Genomic DNA, 12,865 nt, shown 5'->3' with positions numbered 1-12,865 from the left:
AAGAATACAGTACCTCTATGCTAGCCAGCCTGTCATGGTCCTGGGTCATTTTGACCCAGTGTTCTTAGGTTTCTTATGTTTTTGTATTTTGTTCTTTATTCATTCCATGGTTCCTAGGTTGTTCAGTTTAGTTTACTAGATTTGCCGTCGTGTCTTTACCCCCAGGGTCCCCCTCCACGTGTCTGAGTCCCCATGCCTTGTTTCTCCTCCTTGTGTTTTATTTCACGCTTTCCCTGGTCCGCTATGTCTGTGTTCTCTTCCTCTCTGGTCTGCGTCTCTGTGTACTTCCTGTTTTACTTTGATAGTCTCCCGTCTGTGTACGCCATTGTTGTGTTTACTCCTGCCGTGTCTCGTTACGATTATCAGTGTCACCTGTGTTCCCCGTGTGCTCCTACTTCCCTCATTAACCATCTGCGTATTTATGTCCGCGTCTCCCTCAGTTCTGTGTTGTGTTGTCCCACATGACTGTGTGTCCTGCCGTGTGTTTCCTCGTGAGTCAGTTCCTTTAGAATCTCCCAGTTTAGTTTTATATTATTTTGTATCGCCTTTAACTTCTGTCAGCAATAAAGTATTTTGAGTTCAGTCCTGTTTCCCGTGAGTTTGCGTTTGGGTCCAATTCCTGCCTGCACACAGCCTAATTGTGACACAGCCGATATCATTCTACACATCCAAATGTGATTGCTTTACCCTGCTTACAATTCTTGCTCCCTCTGCAAGCAGCTTTGCAACCCACCTCAACCCCAGCTCCTCATTTTCATGCTGCATCTAACTTTATCAATGCCATGTCTGATCCCTTCACTGTTTTTGTACTGGAATATTCCCACCTTGTGTTTTCCATATATGCATAAGGAAATCTCATCAACCCATCATTGCAGATGGCTGCTCCTCCCTGAGTCTTGTTTTGCTATTGGTTTCTTCCCTTTAAAGGTTTTTTCCTTCCTACTGTCGCCAAGTGCTTGCTTAAAGTGGGTCATTTGATTGTTGGGGTTTTCTCTGTATTATTGTAGCTATGTTACAATACACAGTGCCTTCAGGGGACTCCTGTTGTGATTCTGCATTAAATAAAACAGAACTGAAATTGAAGAAAATCCTTTACAACAGAAAACTGCATTTCTACATGTATTGCTCTCTAAATTTCAATTCAGAATCAACAATTAACTTGACATTCATTTCTCTGGACTGTGGGAGGAAGCCGAAGTACCGAGAGAAAACCCAGAAAGTTACAGGGAGAACATGCAAAGTCTACCCAGAAAGGCCCCAGTCGCTCACTGGATTAGAGCCTTATATGCCTTAGTGAAATAACTAAGGCACATAGTTAAATTTGCTCTTACTGCAAATCCTGCAGTAAACAATAGTTTAGTTTTGACGGTGTCCCTTCTGATAGTTGTGTTACTTCTTAATTTGCTTTCTTGCCTTTTGGCTTTAAAGCAGGACCGTCAGTTACACTGCGATAGGCTTTCATAACAGAAAATCTATGTTAAAATATTTATTTTCCTTAAAGTAGATCTTGCATGTCTGATGTATAAGCTTAATATAAAATATGTATAAATGTTATGCTTCAGACTCATGACATCACCTTGGAATAGTTTTGCTTAAATGATCTAGGTGGGTTTATAGAGCTCAAAATCGGCATAACAGGTCCCCTTCTAATCTCAACTTCATGAATTGGCTAATAGTAACTTTTATTCTGTTGTGCTGCAGGGTGAATAAAGAGAAAACAGAGTCTGAGAATGCTTTGTCATTCTCTGCATCTCTCTGTCTTTGCCTCTGCTGAGGTGTTTTGTACAAATCACAAAGGTCACAGGCAGAAAAATTCAGCTCTGATCATTGTTTCTTTTGGTTGTGGGCCTTGGATTTTGCTGTCAGGGAAACATGACTGTTTCATCGTTGTCCTTCAGCGAAAGAACTCTGGGAGGATTCAAGGTCTGCTCTACAGTGATAGATCAATCACATTTTCTTGACAGGAACACAGTGAGGAAGGAGAGAGAATGTGTTTTTTTGACTTTTAGCACAAATATGGACGTGTGTTTTTAAATTCCTGAGTGTGTCTTCTACCTCACGGTCAGCCAGTTCAGCCTGCAGCTGGGAGACTTTCTCCCTCAGCTCTTTCAGCTCCTTCTTGATGGTCTCCACTTCCTCCCCCTTTTCCCGCTCCTCCCTTTCCCGCTGCTCCTTCAACCGCTCGATGATTCGCTCCTGGAGTGAAAAGAGAGAAAGGGAGAGAGAAGGAAGGAGATTGGAGTGAAAGAAGGTAGTCGAGGTAGAAGAAGTGATGGAAAATAAGAGAGGAAAAAAAATCACCTCATACCCTCCAACAGTCATTCACAGTCACTCAATATCAAGTTTCTATACTAATAACAGTCATATTAAACTTTATGTACATGGCAGCTTTGACAGGATCTAACAGCCAACAGCGATTTTAGGCCCATAATATGTTTTGGCAGAAGATGTAAAATTCACAACCACTAAAATACAATAACCGATCTCTATAGCTTGAGAAGAACATAGCGGCCCGTTCAAGTCAAAGTACAAAAGTTCACACGTGCAAAAGCAGTGCAAAGAGTGTATACTGGGTCTGCAGTGTGTTTTATTAAAATATTATTATTATGGGTCCTCATTTGACTTGTACAAAATAAAAGCGGTGGCACTTTGGCTAAAGGTTAGTTTAAGGTTGACTTTAGAAGTAGTGTTAAATCTTACTGCAATAAATTCAATCTCTAACTCTCATCCTATATTATCAGGAGTTGAGCTATCAAACCTGGCACACAGATACATCTTGAATGTTCTTACGTACATCAGATACTATGATCTCACCATATTGCCTAACATTGACCTGTTGAATGAGATAACATGACCCTTTTTATCATTTATGCATCTGTAACACTATAAAAGCATTGCATTTTTATAATTTCACAACAACAGCATCTCATTGAAATCCTCAAAGCTTGAATATTATCATGGTTTCTAAGCAGCCACTTGGATCTTAGATACACCTGCTCAACTGCTCATTAACACAAAAACTTAATCAGATAATCACATGGCAGCAACACAATATATTTAGATATACAGACATGGTCACAATTACCTGTTGAAATTCAAGCCAAGCATTAGAATGGGGAAGACATGTGATCTAAGTGACTTTGAATGTGGCATGGTTGTAGGTGCCAGACAGGCTAGTGTGTGTTTCAACACTTGTTAATCTATTGGGATTTTGCCACACAATCATTATAGAAAATAGTATGAAAAAGAGAAAATATCCAGAGAGTGACATTTCTCTGGATAAAAATGCCGTTTTGATGCCTGGAGGTCAGAGGAGAATGGCCAGAAAACCCCAAGCTTATGGGAAGGGAACAGATACTTATAAAACCACTTGTTACAACCAAGGTATGCAGAACAGCATGTCTAAATGTGCAACACGTCGACCCTTGAAGCAGATAAGCTACAGCACCAGCAGACCACAGTGGGTGCCTCTCCTGTCAGCTAACGGGCAACTGAGGCTATAGTTTGCATAGAAAAAAGAAGATTGGAAAAACAGTGCCTGGTCTGATGAGTCGCAATTTCTGCCACGACATTCGTATGGTTTCCTGAACATGACAATGAGTTCGCTGTACTCAAATAGCCTTCAGAGTCACATCACGGACATCCAGCTGACAAATCTCTGTGATCCTGGAATATTACTTTCGCCATATTGTAGCAATGCTATGAAGAATTAAGCAATTAAAGAATTAAATAGTTACTATATCATCACTCTTATATTTCTCTTCCATCTAATTCTCTACCACCTCTATTTTTTCATATTTTGCACCTTGCACTTTAATGGTTAAACTCAATAGTTTGTAAAGACAAACCAATGAGGGTCTTCCTTAGTCAAGACTTTAATTAATTAATTAATTCTGGGTTTATTGGTTTTCGTGAAGAATACCACTGTAACATCAACATTCTTCAAAATAATTATGATAACAGAATGAGGGATGCAAATATTTCAGTCATGGTTGTTTCTACCGTTTACAGAGACAAAAAATACAGAATATAGCTGCAAACACCATCAAACATGAGTAATATTGTGCATAAAACTCAAGCACTGGAAAGTTAAAATGCAACATAATTCATCTCAGAAGCAGAAGAAGAAACGAAAGCAGGGCAAGGAGATAAAAATGGATGCAGAAAGGAAGAAAGCTAAAAATGAAAGGCGCCAGCAGAATGAAAATGAGAGGAAAAAAGCTTGTGAAAGCCGTGCAAGTGAAGCAGGAGTCGTCGGCCACATCATCCTGCCAACACTCACACGTCTAACTGACACCCTCAATATTAGTCACTGGACAATTAATAGGCCTGTTTCCTGTGCGCGTGCAAATGCAAAGGAGATTGAGTTGGTAACATAATCGTGCATAACACCGCAAAAATATATTCTCATCAAACACTTTAAAGTGTTCTGCCGCTCTAAATGTCGCTGGTTAGATTCCCAGAATCAGGGTTAAATCCCCACTGAGAGCAGAGTCATAAAACAGTCGGCTCTGTGGCTAAAGTACCTGAATGTCCAAACCCAAAGAGTGACCAATGAACTACTTTGAGCCATGTGGCTGCACATTGGACAGTTCCTAATCTTTTATGAACACAAGCTCTGGATGATTTAATAATGAAACAGCCAGTGTGATTATTGGTCGATTTCCATTTATCCAGAGCCATCTGGTCATCCTGTGGGTGGTCTGCAGTTTTGCTCATCAAGATTTTATTAATGCAACCTTGCTCAAGAGTTAAACGGTCGGGTGAGCGTGTACGTGCATGTGTGTATACCTTCTCAGCCAGAGCCTCCTCCAGCGTTCCCAGTGCAGTGTCTGTGTTTGAGGTGTCTGTCTGCAGAGACTTGACTCTGTCTTTCAAGCCACTCAGCTGTTTTTCTTTGTCCCTCAGTTGATCCTGGAGGTTCTCTATCTGCAGAAAGAAAAGGAGAGAATAATTCTGTGGGGTTTTCAAGAATAATTTGCGCATTGACCACTCAGTGAGATTTTGTTGGCAGCTCTATTGGCTCTAAGACTCAGCCAAAGTGAAGTACTGTAGCAGGTGCTTTTAAGTCCACAGGAAACTGAACTTCTGCAGAAGAAATGCAAATATAGCAGCACATCTTAAACATGTGGACAAAGTGTGTGTATGTGTGTGTGCACATGTATCAATCTACATAAGCAACAACTTGAGCTTCAGGCAAGTCTGAGGCTCTTTGAAGGTTCAGGTTAAACTGCAGGGTGAAGGTTAGAATTACTGTAGGCTGGGGTTAGGGATAGTTTAGATGTGACTACACAGGGAAACCATTATGTAAATGAGGGTCCTCGCAAAGCTAGAAGTGCCAGCACATGTGAAGCTCTCTGTGTGAGAAAAAGGAAGGCGGGACAGAGAGTGATCACAGACAAAGATAAGAAGTTATGTCAACTTTGTGGTCTTCATTAAGAAATGGATGGAACAAAAGGTTGAACCATACAGAAATAACAGAATCAGGAGGAAAATAGAGCTTGAAAGCTTATGTAATGTCTTCATATGAGTGAACTTGGGTGGGATTATTGCACAATTTCAATCTCCCCCTCTTTATGCTTCTCTTGCCTTCCCCTTGCCAGAGAGAAAGTTAATCAAATGATTGGCAAACTCTCACAAAAAAAGACTGGAGTCAGATTGACATCACTGCAGGTGAGACACACACACACACACGCAGCACTACAAAAATTGCGAGCATGTGTGTGTGTGCTTGTGTGTTCATACAGTAAAACATTTCCAGCACCTCATTAATCAACTGTTGACCTGACAGGTTGACTGACACGTTCTCCACCTCCTCCTCCTCTCTGTCTCCTGTCTCACACATGCACATACACACATATGTGAACACACACTTGACATTGAGAGGCAGTGAGAGCCTTTGATCTGCATTTCCTGAACCTGACATACACACACACTCACTCACTGCTTCTCTCTTGTCCTATTTTAGTTCCCAAGTCATCTGTGATAATGACCCAATACAAAAACAATGATCAGCTATGTCACAATGTTCCTCGCAGCAGAAATCATCTATGTACTATTAAAACACGAGGCGGAGGGCCACAAAACGGAAAGAAGGTATTTTTTGTGTTTTCACATGAAAAAAGGAGACCAAATTCATACTTTTTTCAGATGATATCAAGAAGGAATCAGCAGCATCTCTGCCTCCCTATCAGGCTCTGAACTGTTTTCCATTTGAAGATGGCAGAGGTCATCATTTATTAATCAAGAGGAACTCATTAGTATGCATCTAATGATTTTAAACACACTCTGTCTCTCTCCTCCCCCTCCCTGTCTTGCTTTATGTCTGTCTGCTTGATTGTCTGTATCAATTATCTGCACACAGTCTCCATTTCTGCATTTTTTTCTACAGGACACAAATGCTGCGACTGGGTGAGGGAGAAAATTAAGACGCAGAAAAGACACAAAAGACTGATGATGGAGGAATGCAACCTCACACTGGCTTCTCTGTAAGCTTTGCACTTACTGTGTTAGATGCAGTGGCCTAGATGACTGCAAGAATCCTCCTTTAGATATCCCCATTCAAAACCACTACAATGGCTGTTATAGTAGTTTGCTTAAATTGTCTTATTCCAAAAGTTCCACCAACATATCTGACAAGCACAAGAGTTTTTAGGATAGCAGGGTGAATGTGTGTGTCTGTATATGTGTGTGTGTAGACAGCCAAGACAAGGGGTCACTCTGGCCCATCCATCTAACTGACAGCATTACCGCAGAGATACTCACAAAAACTACATAGTGAAGACCAGGAAAAAGTATGCAGAAAACACCAGAGACTTCAGTTTTGCCTAAACGGCCTGTCTGTGTGCAGCTGTGTCTTTCTGCTCACCTGTCTGTCTGACTGTTTGTCTGTCAACGTCTGCTTGCATGCTACATGCTGTGTTAGAGCCCCATCTAGTGGTCATAGTATTAAATGTTGGCATATTCTCAGAACATCAATTTCTATCAGCATGAAAAGGAGTAAAGGTGTGTCTGCTTCAGCTCTAATGCATGTTATCCATTATCCAAAAAGTCTGAATATCGCAGTTTTCCTCTGGACACAAAGAGATGAAACTGACGATATTAGAGGTAATGGTGATGCTGGTTTATTTGGAAGTAAGCTAGTACTATGAGGGCAACATGACCAGAATCAGCTAAAAGAAAAAAAGTACACTGCCTATTGAGGCAGTGTACTTTAAATGTGTACTAAATTAAGGATAACACTCCATAAATGCTCACCCTGTAACATTTTAAACCATAACAGATGCAGTGCATTAACCCAGGACTCTACAATTACTGGTTAGCTCAGACCTAAAACAGGGATCACAAGGACTTCAACTTTGCTTTATGTGTCTATATTAATGGAGTGCATTTTGTGTGTTCTCACCTTCTTCTGTAGAACATTAACTTTGCGTTCCTTGACGTCCATCATGTCTTTGAGGTCAGTGATCTCTCCTTGCTGAGTGCTTTTCTCCTCCGTCAGCTCTGAGATCTGCTGACTCTTTTTAGAGAGGAGCGACTCCTTTTCCTCCAGTCGGAGACGCAAGGCATCCACCTGTGAACCCACAAGTAGGTACGCAAAAGTGCAAATAAACATTCACACACCAAATATCAACGGTGAAGAAGCAGAAAGGTTGTAATGAGGGTGTAGCTAAACCTCAGTCTGTAGTATGGCAGCTCTCTGTTCCTTGGCGGTTAGTGACTCTTTGAGTACATCCACATGTTGTTTGCTGTCAGAAAACTGATTGTTCAGAGTGTCCAGTTTGGTCCTGAGAGCCAGCAGCTCGCTGTCCTTACGGCTCAGCTCTTGCTTGGCCTGTTCCATCTGAATAACACAAAATATAAAAGGGACAGACAGATAAAAAAGAGCGTGTAAAGGTGTGTACTGGAGAGGACGATATGCTTTCTAATATCATATATAAGCATTAAAATGTACTACAAGCTTTGCAAAGTAAGCACTCAGTCCTAATGTTAGTTTTAGCCATTACTCTGCAGAAGACCAACTGTTAAAGAAGAAACAGGTACAATAATAAGAAGTGCTCGCAGCTGACTGATAATGCTTTTAAGATACAAATCTTTTTTTAAATGCACAACTTTACTGCTTTATTCAGAGGGGAAAGAACTTGTTACGGAAGATTGCAGATATTTTATTAAGGCCTGCAGACACGTCTACCCTTTACGAGTAAAAAGAGATGATGGTTGCGGTGATGGAGAGAGGTACAAGACTGCTACCTCATCCACATAAAAAGTGAAAAACAAGAACAGACCGTGGTTTTAAACTCATCCCTCTTACAAAGGTTAGTGTGTCAGTTTATCTCCTAAAGCTGTGACTATGATCAAATATATCTTGACACAATGAGGACCTTAGAAGAAAAGAACGGCCATTTATTTTAGTTCTTCTCCTGAAAAGCAAACAAAAGTTAGACATACATGGAAGTCAGTGCAGTATTAATCTATTTTGCTCTTAGCTATACACTTCAACTAATGGGTCAGGGTCAATTCTTTCACCTGGCCAAAGCTCAGGAATCAAATACAGTAAACTGCCACATTTGGAGAAGTTGCGTATTACAATTTCACTCCTTTTAACATGAAATTCAGTTTGCAGGTGTTGTGATTAGGGGTGAATTTAACATGACACAGTACAAGAATGGACCCAAACCATACAGTAAATCAGTCATATAAAAGCAAAGCAAACCCAGGAGCAAAGTGGTCTAAACTACAAATGGACTGAAACCTCATGCAAGGACAAAGAGAAGTGTGTTAGTGATACAGACACTGCAGCACAGCACAACTGGACTCTGCTGGAATTCTGTAGCCGTATCGATCAGACTGCTGCGTACGACTATTACTATCAAAAGCCACTGATCTCACACACAAAGAGAACTGAAATTCCTGAGCTGTTTATAGAGACTAACTTTGTCAGCTCACCAAAAGAATAGAAAATGCTTTCTCCTGGTGTATTTAGCAAAGTGTAGAAAACACATTTGCTAACCCAGGTTTTGAAGAATGGCTCAATTCATTTTAGACTGGCTTTAAACTTAACCTCTGTAATTCCTCATGTCTTGAACTGGTTCAAAACAGTTATAGGATGCAGATATATGCAAAATGGACCATGTTAATGGCAATATGATGAAATAACTACATGAGAAAAATAAGTACACCTCATGAGTGGATATTGAGTGAACGGTCCACGATGCAGCTGGTGTGCATAGTTTTGACATTTGAATGTTATAGTTGCTTACTGCTGTCTGAACACACAGCATGCTACTGGGAATCTATTGGAAATCTACTAGAACTACGTTAGCCAGTCAAAGAAAGAAAGAAAGAAAGAAAGAAAGAAAGAAAGAAAGAAAGAAAGGATGCGCAAACAGACACAGAGGTGTGTCTCTTACTGCCGACACCTCCTGCTGAAGCTCATTGGCTCGTTGCCTTAGTTCCTCCTTCTCTGACTCGCTGTGAGTTAGCTCTTCCTTCAGCTGCTCAACCTGGCAGGAGAGGAGGGCATCAACATGGGTGCTTCCCATTAGCCAAGCTTTGCTTCTTGCTTCCCTTACTTGTGTTTCTTCCTTGCCTCTAACCTGCTTCCAATAAGTCAGAGGTGTGAGGGCAGCAACAGCCTGCAGTTTATCTTATCATTACTAGTATTAACATAAGTAACTTTACAGCCTCTGCAGGTACCTCCGTTCCTGTTGTGTGCGTTTTGCCTACAGTATTATAAATAATACCGTGTTATACTGAACTGTTTCCACAACAGCCTGCCTGCTCCTTTTACTGCCCCATCAGATCAGCTGACCACTAGATAAGCACATGTTGACCGAAAGCTTTTGCTGGGAGCATCTGCTCTTCCAGCTTAGATTCCAAAAAATGCATTAAAAGGATTAAAAACTCCAGATAATGGTGTTTCTTGAATCAATTTTGGAGTGAGTGGCAGAGCTTTGAAGAAGGGCAAACATCTAATTAGCAAAATGGAGAGCACACCGGGCCATAACAAGTATGTTGCCACAGTTGCATCTGGCATGCTTAAATAATGTATATAACCCCTACATTGTTTTACAGTACTGTGTCCTTTGAAGACTTCTTACTGGAGCATTTCTGAACATGTGAAGAAGCGTGCATTATCTTTATTTTGATTAACAAATGAAATGGCTCTTTGTTGCTATTATTAAAAGCTCTGATTGAGGAGAGCTTTACACCTTCGATTAAATACACGTTAAAGCTAATAATGTCCAAAACAAGAATGCATCTAGTGTATTACCACAGATATGCATGCCAACAGCAATGAAATCCGACTATAAAAAGGTACACCATGTAAATTACTTCCTTCCAGTTTTGAGACACAAATCCACTACAGAGAAAAACAAGAATATATCAGCTCGCGCACACAAAAAGTCTGCTGAATTTCCAAACTGGATCGCCTCCCCACACGACAGACGTATACGGAGTTTCCGTTTTAATGAGCACGGCTCCCAGACACTTTTTATTCCTGACAGTGAAGTTGTATCCGTCAAGGTAGTGAGTGTGAAAAAGCAAATTTATTCTCAGCTAAGCAAGAAAATCCAGATATTGTTCAAAACACAAAGGGAAAAAATGGTGAGACAAGCAAATACAGCCAGACAGGCAATAATGGAGCAAAAACACTTTTTTTTATAGTCTCCAGCACATTGACTAAAATTTGACAAGATAGAGCAGTGTAGCCCTTTTAAATCATACTGGGACTTAAAAGGAAGTAAATACACAAGGTCAAACAAATCCTACATGCTAACTATTCTATTTAGAGTCCTTTGATAGATATAAGGATATATTCTTATTATTGTTTATATGTTTATTTGATGCTTTGCCTTCACTGCTGCAACCTTGTTGCTGACAGAACCACTGCCATGTTTGAGAGATGAAACGGTTTCGTATTTCCCTAAATTATTATAAGGTTTGTATCATTTTTTAAAGATTTTAAAGTTTGAATATTTCTGACTTAGTTTGAAAAGTGTGTCAATTTAAATGTAATTTAATCTCACTTGAGGCAGTAAAGAACTGAATGAATGTCTGTACGAGGTTTGGCTGTTAGTTTGAGATATCAGTCTATATAAATCTTTGTGAAGCTCTTTTAGTTCCTATGACTTCCAGGGAATTCCTGTGTTGTGAGACTTTATCAGCTGTTTGAGCCCCACTGCTACCTTTCAGACTTGCACGGTGGCCTCATTACTCTATTTACAGGCAATTTGTCCTCAAACTTAACAACTATTCTCAACTCTTAATCAGTTTAATGCTGTATCTATTATTATGTTTCAGTTACTGTCTGGACTGTATGTGTTTGTACATTTATCAATCTCGGAGCTGCGGACGGTGACCTGGAGCTGGCAGAGGAGCTGAATATCTTCTTTGCCCGCTTTGAGACCAGGGTACCGGAGGTATTGGAGCCACAGCAGCAACACGCCACCCATAGCAGCACCACCCTCACCCTGGAAGAGCACGAGGTGAGGCGCATGCTGCAGGCTGTTAACCCGAGGAAGGCGGCGGGTCCTGATGGTGTGCCAGGTCGAATATTGAGGGATTGTGCAGGACGGCTGGCTGGGATCTTCACCAGGATTTTCAACAAATCCCTCGCACAGGCGACTGTCCCACTCTGCCTGAAGTCCTCCACCATAGTCCCCTTGCCTAAGAAGCCCCACATCACCGGCCTGAATGACTACAGACCGGTGGCACTCACCCCAGTGGTAATGAAATGCTTTGAGAAGCTGGTCCGCAGACACATCACAGCAGCCCTGCCCCGCAGCCTGGATCCACACCAGTTTGCCTACAGAGCAAACCGATCCACGGAAGACGCTGTAGCCACAGCACTCCATGCTGCATTAACTCACCTGGAAGAGCATGGTAGCTATGTGCGGATGCTCTTCGTGGATTACTGCTCAGCTTTTAACACCATCCTTCCACACAACTGGTGGCCAAGCTACAAGACCTGGGGCTTCCATACAGCACCTGCATGTGGATCAATAGCTTCCTCTCGGGCCGTAGACAGAGAGTCAGAGTTGGCCATCACACATCCTCAGCCCTGAGTCTCAGCACTGGCTCACCCCAGGGCTGTGTGCTCAGTCCACTGCTCTACTCTCTCTACACACACGACTGCACTCCTCGCCACCACAGCAACATCTTTGTGAAATTTGCAGATGACACCACAGTGGTGGGGCTCATTTCCAAGGGAGACGAGTCTACGTACAGAGACGAGGTGGAGCAGCTGACGTCATGGTGTAAGGCCAATAACCTCCTCCTCAACACTTCAAAAACCAAAGAACTCATAATAGACTTCAGAAGGAAAAAGGCAGAGATCCAACCACTATTCATAAATGGGGACTGTGTAGAAAGGGTGGCAAGCTTCCGCTTCCTGGGAGTCAATATAGAGGAGAACCTTTCCTGGAGTGTGAACACCTCCGAGCTGCTGAAAAAGGCCCAACAGAGACTGTACTTCCTGAGAATTCTCAGGAGGAATAACATCACACAGAGACTGCTGGTGTCCTTCTACAGAGCCACCATTGAGAGTGTTCTAACTTACTGCATATGCATCTGGTACACTAGCTGCACAGGGGCTCAGAGGAAAGCACTCCAAGGGATCATTAACACTGCCCAAAAGATCACTGGCTGCCCTCTCCCCACACTGGAAGTTCTACACAACGCCCACTGTTTTAAAAAGGCCCAAAACATCATAAAAGACACCTCACATCCTGGCCACTCCCTGTTCGAACTGTTGCCCTCAGGCAGACGGTACAGGGCAATCAGAGCAAGGACTAATAGACTCAAACACAGCTGTTATCCAACTGCAATAACACATCTGAATACTACAAAAAAATGTAGTATT

At 41.7% G+C, this 12,865-nt stretch overlaps 1 protein-coding gene across 11 annotated transcripts in view; it reads right to left on the bottom strand.

The window, feature by feature from the left end:
* The window catches only part of LOC309692481 (ELKS/Rab6-interacting/CAST family member 1-like), a 152,280-nt gene that overhangs the window by 96,091 nt on the left and 43,324 nt on the right, over window positions 1-12,865 (bottom strand). For 6 of the 11 annotated variants that reach the window (XM_082511042.1, XM_082511032.1, XM_082511039.1 and 3 more), the window contains 5 exons: window positions 9,411-9,503; window positions 7,676-7,843; window positions 7,406-7,573; window positions 4,792-4,929; window positions 2,056-2,196 (listed from right to left, as the gene is read on the bottom strand). In XM_082511042.1, coding sequence (XP_082367168.1) covers window positions 2,056-2,196; window positions 4,792-4,929; window positions 7,406-7,573; window positions 7,676-7,843; window positions 9,411-9,503 — 708 coding nt within the window. The remainder of the gene's footprint in view (window positions 1-2,055; window positions 2,197-4,791; window positions 4,930-7,405; window positions 7,574-7,675; window positions 7,844-9,410; window positions 9,504-12,865) is intronic. The other 5 variants (XM_082511040.1, XM_082511034.1, XM_082511041.1 and 2 more) reach the window with 2 other exon arrangements.

Source organism: Aulonocara stuartgranti, assembly GCF_965226115.1.
Source record: "Aulonocara stuartgranti genome assembly, chromosome: 17".
NCBI classification, from domain to species: domain Eukaryota; kingdom Metazoa; phylum Chordata; class Actinopteri; order Cichliformes; family Cichlidae; genus Aulonocara; species Aulonocara stuartgranti.
The sequence above is the reverse complement of the archived record's forward strand: the minus strand, read 5'-3'. Positions and strand labels throughout refer to the sequence as shown.